General features: G+C 45.0%; 1 protein-coding gene across 2 annotated transcripts in view; it reads left to right on the plus strand.

Moving 5' to 3' along the window:
• Positions 1–13,467, plus strand: part of ANO1 (anoctamin 1) — an 84,269-nt gene that overhangs the window by 33,420 nt on the left and 37,382 nt on the right. For both annotated transcript variants that reach the window (XM_075280993.1, XM_075280994.1), the window contains exons 2-3: positions 617–783; positions 11,910–12,242. In XM_075280993.1, the coding sequence (XP_075137094.1) occupies positions 617–783; positions 11,910–12,242 (500 nt within the window). The remainder of the gene's footprint in view (positions 1–616; positions 784–11,909; positions 12,243–13,467) is intronic.

Raw genomic sequence — 13,467 nt, forward strand, 5'->3', positions numbered from 1 at the left:
GGTTGCCAAAACATTTTCATGTCCCCCTCCAGGTTACCCTCCAGATTTATATTCCCCCACCACTCTCGTTGCCCCCACTGTGTCTTGTGTCCTCCCAAGTTGCCCCCACTGTATCATGTCCCTCCCACCCCTCCCGTTCCGTTAATTAGATGGATCTGATCTTGTGCTCCATTAAGGGGGTGTCTCAGGTCTAGTTGTTCCTTAAGCAGGTGGATCAGATCTAAGACTCCGTTAGCCTAGTGGATTTGGACAGGGGTACCCTCATATCCTCTACCTTTTACATGCTGAGTTTATGTAGTAACTTCTGGTTTCTAGTGCCAATTGTACCAGTCACCTGGCACTACGAGGAGTCCCCATCACAGATTTACCACCCACTAAAATAACTTTCTTCTAAGTAGAGCCGCCCTTTAGTAAACAAATGTGTGAATTAATTAGCCCTTTGCTGAGTAATTGACTTTGACAATGAATTTCCCAGGGGGCCCTCAGTTAATGCTGCTGGGCAGAGCAAGGAAGGAGACAAGGGAGGCTGAGCTTGGGAGAGCAGGTTTTTAGAGGCGTGGGAGAGGCAGCCTCAGATCACTGCCTCAGTTGGATGTCGTCCTCTTGTGTCTTGCAGACCAGTACTTTGCATGTGGAGACTCGAAGGCTCAGCCGGGAGAAAGTTTAAAGGACACAATGAAGGAGAATGACAAGTACCATGTCACGTCCGAACAGGAGAAAGGGATCCACATCATCAACATCAAGGCCATTGAAGACATCGGCTACATCCAACCGGACACCTTGGTAAGTGACAGATGTTCCTCTGACCTGTATGTAACATATGTCACCGGCACACCGTACATCATATCTACAAGGAGCCTGGACGGTCGCAGTATCTGCAGCTGGAGATCCCAGACCCTCGGGGAATTTTACTGTAAATATTCTTTTTTTAACCCCTTCACCGCCAGCTGAGAATTTTAGCTTTTCGATGAAAACACTGCGAATTTTTGGAAATGTAGCAGAGGTGAATTTGTCGCTAGTTTCCGTTGTGCATCACATTCGCACACTATATCATATATTCTACCTATGCAGTTACCTCCATTTACTACTATACAGAGATTCTTGGTAAAATTTGGCAAAATTTGCTGTGAACCTAGCCTTTACCTGCAGCCCCATCTCAGCTCTGCTGCCCTCAAAGAGCCCGTATCTAGTCTATCCCTATCAGTCAATGTGCTGTAAGATTACGGGTTCTGGGGCTGGAGGGGTTAACAATATCTCTTCGACAATCCCAAATATCCCTCCGGTGCTGAATAACCCCCAAAAATAGACTGTCTCCTGCTGGTGGATTAATAATCTGATAATCTCGCGCCCAGCAGTTGTCCTCGACTTTGCCAAAAAGTTTATACTTATTGGACAACTAAGCAGGATGACACGAGGCGCGGCTGGTGCGCAAGGCAGAGATGGGCACAATGCAAAAAAAAAATAATTTTTGAAATAAATTTCTACAATTTATGTTTAACATCAATGAGGAAGTAAAAAAAATAATATTTGATAGCAAAAAGGATGGGGTATCAAAAAAAGTCCACTGCACAGGACTTCTATGTGGTTTATTGTAGCACGCATGGCACGGCACGCATGAGGGTAACAGCTCTGGTCTTCCCAAAAATGGTACAAACCATAGAGGTGGCTTCTTTGGGGCTGTTGGTGACTTCAGTCCTGGTTGTATTATCTTTCCAATTAGATGTTAAGGACCTGTACAGGAAACCCCTCCCCGGAGGAGCTGCACCTTCCTTCTCAGAAAAGTTGCTTCCCACGGGAGCGGTACACCTGTCCTCAGAGGAACTAAACACCCCTCCCCAGAGGAGCTGCACACCCCTCCCCAGAGGACCTGCGCACCCCTCCCCAGAGGACCTATATTACCAGCTAGAGATGAGCGAGTAGTACTCGATTGAATACCTCCCTTTGCATAGTTATTGGTGTACTCAGTTGAATACCACGCAGTAAACATTCAATTCCCCTCCCACCTTCCCTGGCGCTTTTTTTTTTTTTTTACACCAAAAAATATGCAGGGGAGGTATTCGATCGAATATACGCGCTCATCTCTGCTACCAGCTAACAATAGGTTTGGTCCAAGGGTCATGGAAAGGGGTGACGGGTAAACAGTTGCCTACACATTCTGTCTACATAGCAAAACCCCGCACCATGAATGGCTCCAGTTTGATTTTTGCTCTGAGGCCACCTCTTATCGGTATGGAACTAAAGATCACAGTCTAACTCTCAAATATTGAACACACTAAAAGTGAATTTATCCAAAGGCCGCTCACTAGTAGGCATGGAGAGAAAATATAATGTCCAAGAAGATGTTACCCCTGCTCAGATTTAGACCCAGGACCCCTGTAAGGGAACAGTGCTGACCACTGGGTCATCCATAAACGGTTATAATGTGGCCCCACATAGGCAAAAGTAACTAAAACTGTAAGGAAGGAAGGGGGGTACTTGGACCCATTCAAGCACCAGGACCTGGGATCTACTGATACCCCCTATAGCTACCCCCCTACTATACCTATTGCACATTGTGTCTGCTCAGTAGTTTGCACGTGCCTGCAGGTGTTGCAGACATTCAGGCTGTGCCGCGTCCTCTTATGTCAATATGTACAGACATATTTTATATCCTCTACCTGGTGTTTATTACATCCCGGACGATCTGCGCTCCACACAGGAGCTGCACAGTTAGATTTACAGTTATTGAATGAATCCAGATCATAAAATATCCTGTATTACGTGTGCATGCTATACGATGGATAACACGGACACACATATGTTTGCATAGTAGCTGTATACACAAAACGGTAGGAGACGTTTCATCGAAGTTTCCACTTGCACACAACGTGTCAAGGTCTATACTGGGTGGACGTGTGGACGCAGCAGTTGTGGACGTATCTATGGATGATCCCCCAGACCGAATTGTTATAGTTATTTAACCCCTTCCTGCACAGCATCCTGTTGGCATCTGTGGCTTATCTCTGTACACATTACAGTGCGGTGATTCATAGAAGAAATCGCTCACATAAGGCGACAGGCCAAGATCAAAGATAAGACCGATCCTGGACGTTTAACCCCTGAGATGCCAGGCTCAAAGCAACAACAAGGGGAGACCTCTTATACCACCCTACCATTAGTACTGGCATCCCGATAACTGGGGCTAAGGGGCATAGATTTGGCATTGGGGCACACAGGGTGTCTTTATGATGCAGCCACGTGGGTCCTATATGAAGACTGGCGTAAATATGCCCCAGATTATTGACTTTAATGGAGAGGATGTGCACATGGGCGGCCACTGGGCCACAAACATGGACTCTGATCCCAACAAGAAGGGTCTCTGCTAGGATTAATGGAGTCAATACTATACATATACACATAGTGGGCAATGGGTTCTCCTCTCCCTCTGTCAACTCTTCCTGGCAGTCATCCTCCCATCTCTCATACTTTGCATCATGTGAACTTATGAATCAGTCTTGGGATGTCTTAGACGGACCAGACTACAACCTATAGGCCTATTACGGCAACCACATTTCCCTTTTGTCCACGTAGTTCATATTATATACACATTATAGCCGGAGTCATGGTTCCCCTGTGTGAACCGAAATAAACTGCAGCGACACAAAGGGGAAGACAGTCCAAAAGCGAAACTGTCTTAGTACCTCATAGCAACCAATCACAGCGCAGCTTTCATGTTTCAGGAGCAGAATACACAATGAAAGCTGCGTTGTGATTGGTACCTCGCAGGGTTTTTGATCTATAAAAGCCCCCCTACGGCCCCGGCAAACTACCCTGTCCCTATACACGTGAATATTTCATGCACATACGGTATCTCTATCATATATTAGACAGTCACAAAGTAATACGTTACAACCACATCCAAAAATAACCAAGCGCTGACGCTGCGTCTTAAAAATGTCATACTGACCTGTACTTGAAGGGGAACCCGTCTTATAATCCTCTTCTGACGCCTCACTGTGACTTCTCCTTTAAAACACAAATATAACATCGCTATATTACTATTTGGGTTAGTATATCTAGCTCCGTCACTAATTCAATCGCAACTTTCACGCAGCGCAATTTTTCCCATCCAAACTATAGACAACATGGCGGTAAAGGACAGACCCTATTATATAACAATGGGGGTATCTGTCATACAATGGATCCAGCAATGTGGTGTGGTTTCCTTCCTGGGGCCATGTAGTGAAAGGCAGCTAAAAAACACAGTAGAAAAAAAAACGCGGCAAAAATTATTATTTTTTTCTAAGTTTTTGCTATATTTTCATCTGCGATTTTTCTTTCCCTGCTAAATCTATGGGGAAAAAAACGCGCCAAAAAAATTTAATATGCTGCAACGTTCAAAAACGCATGGATATCTGAAAACCATAAAGGGAAACCACAAAGCAAGTGTGAACATAGACTTAGGCTAAGGCCCCAAGGGACGTTCCGGAGCTCTAAAGCGCTGCAGGAAAAACCGCAGTGGGAACGCATTGCGGTTCTTCCCGCAACGCTTTAAGCAGAAAATTCTCGTTGCTTTCCTGCACGGACTTTCTGGTACATTTATACCTATGGGGAAGCCGCTGGCATTTCCGTAAATATAATTAACATAGGGTGAATTCACACTGAGTAAACGCTAGCTTATTCTGAACGTAAAACACGTTCAGAATAAGCGGCGTCTAAAGCAGCTCCATTCATTTCTATGGGAGCAGGGATACGAGCGCTCCCCATAGAAATGAATGGGCTGCTTCTTTCACTCCGTGCAGTCCCATTGAAGTGAATGGGGAGTGCCGGCGTATACGGCAAGCTCTGCTCATGCCGGAGCGTACACGCCGGCACTCCCCATTCACTTCAATGGGACTGCACGGAGTGAAAGAAGCAGCCCATTCATTTCTATGGGGAGCGCTCGTATCCCCGCTCCCATAGAAATGAATGGAGCTGCTTTAGACGCCGCTTATTCTGAACGTGTTTTACGTTCAGAATAAGCTAGCGTTTACTCAGTGTGAATGCACCCATACTGTGATTTCTAAAACTGCGCCAGTTTTGGAAATTGCAGCATGTTCGTGCTGCGGTTTTACCTGCACAGTGGGCTGGGGATTTGCAAGAATCCCATTCACTTTGCAATTACCGTAAAACGCCGCGATTTTTTCCCGCGGCGTTTCTGTCCCATGGGGCCCTGGCCTTAAGATGTATTATTTGCTGCAGTGAGGTGTATAAAATCACAGAAAAAAAATTGTTGTGAAAAACCGTATCGTTCCACAACTGCAGTAATTATTACCGCAATGCGTGCATGTAACTTGAAAACATAGACATGCTGCAGATTTTCCTTGTGGATCTACCATGGATTACAATAGCAGGCAAATGGTGGAAGTTTTAAAAATCTCATTGCTGTAGAAACTCCACGACATGTAAAATTTTTCAGGTTTTCCCCATTGGAAATTACCAGCAGATTTGCAACTTTCAGAGCTATTGATTTTAAAAAATTTTTTGCATAATTTGCAAGACCAAATACGCACCAAAATGTTCAGAACATAGAGCAGATTGCAGCTTGGACTCACCAGGGTTTGGTTTAGCAGCTCCTGAGATGTCCCGGGCGCTGCCTGGGTGGAGTCAGAGATTTATTTGCAGGTGAGTAGCTGCCATAGTGATCTATACCTGACCATGGCCTCTATAGAGGCTGACCTGCGCGTGTTTGAGTCTCCAGTTCCTCCGAAACGTGTAGATCTGACCAAAGAGATTGGATTAATAAAAGTAAGTGCAGACCTTGTCCCTATTCTACGTGTATGGGTTAGGGTGCATACACACGGTGCAGTAAAATCTACATGCAGTTACGATGAGGTTTTTGGTACCGTTTCTTAATTTGACACATTTATGTAACACATCAGAACTGCAGGCAGTGTTTTCCCAGTCCGGTTTTGATGTAGTTATAACTGCACCGTGTGCACATATCCTAAGGCTTAAGCCCCAAGTAGGGGGAAACACATGAGGGGGGGGGTTTGCGCCGATTTGAGAGCTCAGCTGCAGTACCTTGGCATGGCCACTACACAGTGGATGGCGCTGTCTGCTTCCACTTCTGTGCATTTGTGCTAATTCTGCTATCTGTGGCTCCCGATAGCAGCTGATGAAGTGTTGGGTCACCACTAGAGATGAGCGAGTACTATTCGAAACGGCAGTGGACGCAGCCAACACGCAGAGGGTTAAGCGGCAGGACGCCGGCCCCGTCTGCGTGCTGGACGGCTCCATTCATTGCTATGGGTGCGTGCAATTTGAAACTGCCGTTTCAAATAGTGCTCGCTCATCTCTAGTCCCCACCAATCTACCGCTGATGACCGATCTTAAGGATCAGTCGTCAATATCAAAATCCCATAAAATCTCCCTTAAATTCACACTGAGTAAACGCTAGCTTATTTTGTAGAGTAAAAAAACACTTGTAAATTTTGCTATCCCATTGACTTCAATGATATTTTTTTACACGTGTAAAAATACGCTTGTAAAAATACGCCTGTAAAATGTCATTGAAGTCAATGGGATAGCAAAATTTACAAGTGTTATTTTACTCTACAAAATAAGCTAGCGTTTACTCAGTGTGAACTTATCCTAAGGCTAAGGCCCCACGGGTCGTAAATGCAGTGCTAAAGCACTGCGGGAAGAACTGCTGTGTATATCTGCGGCGTTTCCATAGATATAATTGATATGCTGCGATCTCCAAAACCGCAACGGTTTCTTCTGCAAAGTGGGGATGGAATTTGCACGAATCCCATCCACTTTGCAGATACTGTATAACGCCGCGATTTTTCCCGCAGCATCTCCGCCACGGGCAAATCGCGGCGTTTCCAGCCCGTGGGGCCCCCATAGCTATGGGCCCTGGTTCCTGCAGGAGCCACATTAGAAGAAACCGATATAATAGCACATTGCAGGCCCTGTTATAAATTTTGCACTGTGAGCCGGTCCAACCATATTGTACTGCCATTCAGCTTCACCCTCCTAGCTGACCGTACTTCCGTTAATATTCAGATATATCTTGTGAAGTGAATAGAATTGAAGAATTTCAGTATGTACTGACACACGCAGCGCTGCATACATCATAGGCTGAGCAGGAAGCTGAGTCAGGCTTGTACCATAAAAACCCATAAATAGACCCTGGAAACTAGTGGCATGGGAGGGAGCGCAAAAACACTACGGCATAACTCCTTAGGATTAACCCTTTATTTTTATGCATTTTGGTCTGGGTAAGGAGAGGAGCGGTCCTTGTGATGACCTGGTCACTGGTCAGTGGGGGCAGTAGGTGGCAGTGCCTGACCTGCAGATGGTCCCTGCGGCTGGGCAGAGCAGATGTGGCTGTGAATATCTCCTTAGAAATGTGAGGTTTTTGGGCTGAGTCGTCCAGGGTGTATCCAGGAGGGGCGGCACAGTGCACGCTCTGTAGTGAGTGTAAGCAGTTGGGTTTCTGTGAGGTGTTGGGTGACACTGGTGCCCACCCACCTCTGCCTGCCCTCGCCCCGGTTAAGGTTTCCTTGTCTCATTTCTCTGCATGCCCCAGAGTCATAAGGAGGACGAGCGGCCGCCCTGCACCTCGATGGTGTCACTAAATGTGAGTATTCTCTCTCGGATACATTGCATTTCTTCTTTACTTTATTGTATTGCCTTTTTGTTGCATTTTTAGATTTTTGTTTGTTCCTCTGGAATTTTGCAACCTGCTTGCACTTGCGTGAAATTCACATTGTAGAAATTTTTCAATTTTTTTTTTTATTTAATTTTTCGGGACCATTTCCAACTTGTACGGCTTGTGTAATGTGAAGTAGGACAGAAGTTAGGCTGGAGCTTGTAGTCCCCCAGCCATTGGGTTGTTCCTGAGGATGGAACTCTGCAATAGGGACCGCATGCCAAAATCTTTAGCATTTTGTGTTCACATGTGCTTGGATCAATGTATGTGTGAACAGAGCCTTACTTTTAGGTTTTAGCATCTGTTTCTGGCTCAAAAAACTGCATCCATAAATGCATGTGTGAATTCAACCCGAAGCAAGGTTTTACACCTGGTGTGAATTTATTTTTCTGAGCGGCAGCGGGCTTTCTGTTTTGTGATGGGGCATATGCCAATACAGATTGAATGGATGAAAGTGGATGAGTATGGGGGTGTCTCTGATTGTCCCAGAGGGGAACTGAGAGGTCTGAGTTTATTCCCTTCGCCCCAGTAAGAGCCCATTAGACGGACACCTCTACCAGGAGGATTCTGGCATCCTTGAGACTTAGGTGGAGTACTACGATCACTATTGGGGTACAACATGCTGATAGTCAGGCTAGTCACATATACGTATTGGGGAGGGGGGCACATTTCGGTTTTGAACTTGGCCATACACATTATATCTTCATCAGCCGAAATTGCCGATTTGGCCAAGATGAAGAGTCAGCTATCTGACCCATAGATGCCACAAAACAGATCAGCCACCCCGGCGAAATTTGTCACTTTTGGCCGATCATCAGCCATCCTGCATAGACCATGCACATCTGATCGGACAGGTAGCGTTGATGGTGAGAACATTTGTACAAATATTTCCATCATCGATCAGATGACCATCCAAAATGTGTGCAGGGCTGACATTAGCCCCTACGCCACCTAAGACTACATTAGAATTGTAAATGGAACATGGTAGGTGGTGGAAGCTGATGCAGATGTCGCCTTGGAGTCCAGGAGTTTTATGGTTATGGCATAGGATTGTTCCATTTTATACAATCTACGGACACATCTAAGACCACAGACCTCACCATTCACGTCCAGATATCACTTGGGCCTATATTCGGTACAAGTCGCACATTATCTCATCATGTTTCATAGTGGAATAACTCTGTCTTCTGCTCCGTCAGCTTTGAGACTGGACCCACGTTGTGGTTGTAATACTAAAGGACCATGTACTTGAGGAACTCTTAGGTCTACAAACTTCTTGCAGTTCTACTTAATATGTCGCCACCTTCCTTGTGACATTTGTTACGAAATCTTCTGTTTCTTGTATCTTATCAGCTTCCAGAAGCAGGTCCTGAGAAGCAGCGATGCTGGGTAGGGTCTTACCCAGTTCTTAGAGGAAGGCAGAATGTCTTCTTAGATAAGAGGCTCCTTCTTAGAGACACAATAGGTCGGTTTGTGTTTCTGGTTCCTTCTAATGTATTCACTCTATGAATTCCAGAATCCTTTTGGGGGTTTTTTTCACCATGGACGGGAACGCCATCCTCTTCAGCGTAACGCATTGATGTCTTGAGATGTAACTTGATCAATGGGTCTATGAGAAGAGGGGTCAACCATGTAGAGAGGGTTATACCAGTTCATCCTGACTGTATATCACACTTGTATAAACTATGGTTGGGTTTATGTTCTCTAAATGAGAGGGGTCGCCATCGCGCCCGCACATTGTATACAACATTCACACTTTGTTTAAACATCAATCTGTTGGAAATTGATGAGTTTATTCATAATGTCATAATTAACACTGGAGCCAGGATCGGCAGCCGGACGATGGTGTCAATGCTGAGTACAGTCTACACTGAGAACACAACTCGTTCTGAAGACCCCCATACACATAAGAGGGATCTCAGCCATACCAACATTTTAGTTAGACTGGCCAACCATCTTATGTGTGGGGGCTTCCAAAATCTCCCCGAAATATGTCAGGGATAGGAACAATCGGGTAGCACAAACACATACACATTGGGTGCTTTGCACAACAGTTTTTACTGTTCTTGGGTCTCTTTGTTCTTCTCAATTTCGGAGAGGTCCAACTTTTATACAGCTATTGTCAATAATAGAGATGAGCGAGTACTGTTCGTATCAGCCGATCCGAACAGCACGCTCCATAGAAATGAATGGATGCACCTGGTACTTCCGCTTTGACGCCGGCCAGCCGCTTAACCCCCCACGTGCCGGCTACATCCATTCATTTCTATGCAAGCGTGCTGTTCGGATCGGCTGATCCGAACAGTACTCACTCATCTCTAGTCAATAACTTCATCTCTGTTCAGGTCAGAGTCCAGCCGCAGGTACCTGGTGGTATACTAATGCCACTCACTGCAAAGCGACCTCCCTCACTGTATGGGCTTGACTTGCCTTCTCCCGTCTGATCTGCTGCCTAACCCAATCTCCTATAGCTATCTAACACCTGGTTTCTTCCAATGGACCACCAATCTGTGGCACTCCTGCCACCGCCATTCTCCTGGAAAGCCCCCTCACTCACCTGGTTGCCACTTTTGTATCTGTGCTATTATAGCTATGGCTCATTCATATGGGGCTTCCAAATCTTGGTGGATACAAAGATTGATGCTCTTTCTATGGTGAGCCTAAAACATGACATGGACAACCTAGATTTCCCTGTATACTAGTTACAGCTTCATTTTCCCATGTTATATCATCCAAATTATCATTAAAACCCATCCTGTAATCCATTTAGGTCATCCCAAACTCATGTCCATCTATGCAAGCTTGCAAAGTGAAGGCTAATAGCACAACACAGATGTCTTCTCTTGCATACCGAGGGTTAGGATGTCTAGCCTCTTGAGGATCAGCACTGTTTACCACCATCTGGAGGGATCAGGTTCTGGGCACTAGTGTAACCCATGTCTTCATCCATCTCACAAACTGTGATGCAAAAAAAACCTCTTAATACTGAATGATATTCTCCATGGTAGAGAACCGATCTTAAGTAACCCAAGCTCCTTAGTAATTACCCACCAAGGTCTTAAAATGGATTCCTTAGCCAGTAGGCAGCCTTGCTACAAGGTGAGAATATTACAAGTTGTCTGCCATCTGTCTTATGTTATGTTGTCCAGGGTGAAAGGTGACTCTATCCTACAGGTGGCAGGAGGTGTAATGGAATCCGGAGTTTTTCTTGCTTTCCTGTACAATGATGTCCGATCCTTTCAAAGGCCTTGAAACCTGAGGAGGAGCAATGGATCCGAGACAGTGCTGTCTACATGTGTTTCTCTAGAGCGGACACGTGTTGTCACCTATTCACAGATTAGGTAATACATGTCAGATCACTGAGGGCTTCACCTTTGAGACCCCCACCGATTGCCCATTACTCAGTGGGGCGACAATGCACTTGCTCAACTAACTTCCATTAAAAAGCTATGGGACTGATGGAGCCAAAAGATGGTTTTCTAAAGTTGTATAGCAGGGCACATACTCAACTTCTGCTCTATTCCAACCTAAGGTCTTTTAATGGGTCAAACATTGACTTGCAGGGTATCCACCCAATGGTGGCACTAAAGTGTTTTCTATCTATATAGTGATGAATATCTATTCTGCATACTTTTTGCCAAGGAGCATTGCCCTAAAAGCTCGTAACCAGATGGAACCACTAAGAGAACCTACACCTTCTCACAGCTTGGCGTTGTAATGGTGTGAATCACATCCACTTCCCCCACCGTAGGTCTACTGAACCAAACATAGATCACAACGAAACCATTCTGGGATAGAAGTTTGGCTGCAATAGCTCATCAAATTTGTGGACCTAGTCTCATGGCTGGGTTTTATATATTTGGGAAGAGGAAAGTTTGAGCTTGGTGTAGATGATGGTCCAACAGGTGGAATCGAGGACTCCTGTTATGGCTGAACGTCAAGATTTATAGGGCAATCTGCCAGACATAAAACACTGATAAGAGCGATGTTTGTTACGACAAAGGTAAGGTGGAAGGTGTGACTACTAGACAAGGAGGTTGTGTCAATAGTGTTGTACTGGAATGACCCTTTATCAACTGGATTTCCTTCTTGTCTCTCGTCGAATACATCTCATCATTTAGACCCACCATGGAAACTTCAATACCTGAATTTAGCGTATATTTCGTTCTATTTCGACAGTCCTCTGACTAGTCTATTATCATTATCTTTAACCTACGCTTCTCTTTTGCAGTTGTTGAACGCTCTGGGTGCTGATCAGGACTCTGCCGGTAAACATGGCTTGTGCTTCAGAGATGGCCAGAGGAAAGTGGATTATATTTTGGCTTACACCTACAAAAAGTCTTCAGGTAGCAGAACGCCAAGTAGAAAGTCTCTCCATAATAACTCTTTGCACACATCTCGGAGTAGTAAAGACAGTCATCACCTTCCTGGGGGAACTGGTGACGTAGAGTTTGTGGAAATGGAACCCAAGCTAGATTACCATGAGGACGACAAAAGGTTTCGAAGAGAAGAGTATGAGGGAAACCTGATGGAAACTGGTCTCGAACTGGAGAAAGATGAAGAGGTGAGTCTTAAGATTGGGTCACTGGAGGAAACTCGATTTAGATAAGGTTATCGTGCACCAACCAGGAGGTGTGACATAGGATCTTAACAATTTAATGCCTTGAGATTATCTATGACGACACAGAAGGTGTGAATTAGTCTGACAGTATTGTGTAATATTATGTTGGTTATTAATCATCGTAATTCTGGTGGAATTTAGAAAGGTAACATCCACCCACCTGATAGGCTCCACTCCCTGCTTCCTAAATATACAGATAAATTACAATGTGGTGCAGATAAACTTCTTCTGACCAGGCGTGTCTTCGAGTCTTGGTGCCAAGTTTCTGGATTGTAGATTTGTCACATTCTCCATCCAATCGTTAAGACTTGAATGACTTCTTTGTTAGAATTGTCTATGTTATTATGTTAGGTGGATGAACATCAATGGTAAGACATGTGGTCCTCGGACACTATGGCGGGTGCCGAAACCATGTCCTACTACATTGGCATGACTGAAAGATAACTAGACATTTGGAATATGGTGGTATAAGTACAAGCATGACTAGGTATTGTAGAGTTGGTCTACTAAATCCCAGATTTTTACCCCCTTTTGTAGTATAAAACTCAACTCGCCACATGATGGTTGACATTATTAGCCACGGTGGCCTTTTTATTAACATAATACCATAATAAGACTTTAATGGCTCTTACATATACAATCTAGCAGAACATTGTAAACCTCTAAACATCCTGAATAGTCTTGGAAGGAATCCTTCTTAGGCAATTGTCCAAGTAGTGCCCAGTTGAGCAAAGCCCCGTCACAATTATTTAGAGGGTGCTGCACCTCCACTTTATATCAAACTCTTGTCAACCCGGACTATGCTCTATAAGATAGCACCATTTCTCCATAACCACTAAGAAGGGTCACCATACCTCCAATGGGACTCCCCAGCACTCCATTCAATAACTTTGTACCAAGACCGCCTTCTCATGTGCTGTCATTCAGATCCTTACACCAGGATACCACCCAAATAGGGAGGGTTGGTGATCTGTTCAATTCTCCTGAAGATGGCAACCAAAACCAGGTATCCACCGCCCTCCCCCTTCCTTTCTACTCAGATTCCTGTATATCTGCAACTATGCGCTTTTTATATCAATCCTTTACACTCTACTTACGGACCCCTCCTGTTGAACTAAACTGCCCAAGTAGGGGTAGGGGTAGGGGTCTGTACAAGTTGACCAATGGT

This window comes from Leptodactylus fuscus, chromosome 7 (genome assembly GCF_031893055.1).
Source record: "Leptodactylus fuscus isolate aLepFus1 chromosome 7, aLepFus1.hap2, whole genome shotgun sequence".
NCBI lineage: Eukaryota > Metazoa > Chordata > Amphibia > Anura > Leptodactylidae > Leptodactylus > Leptodactylus fuscus.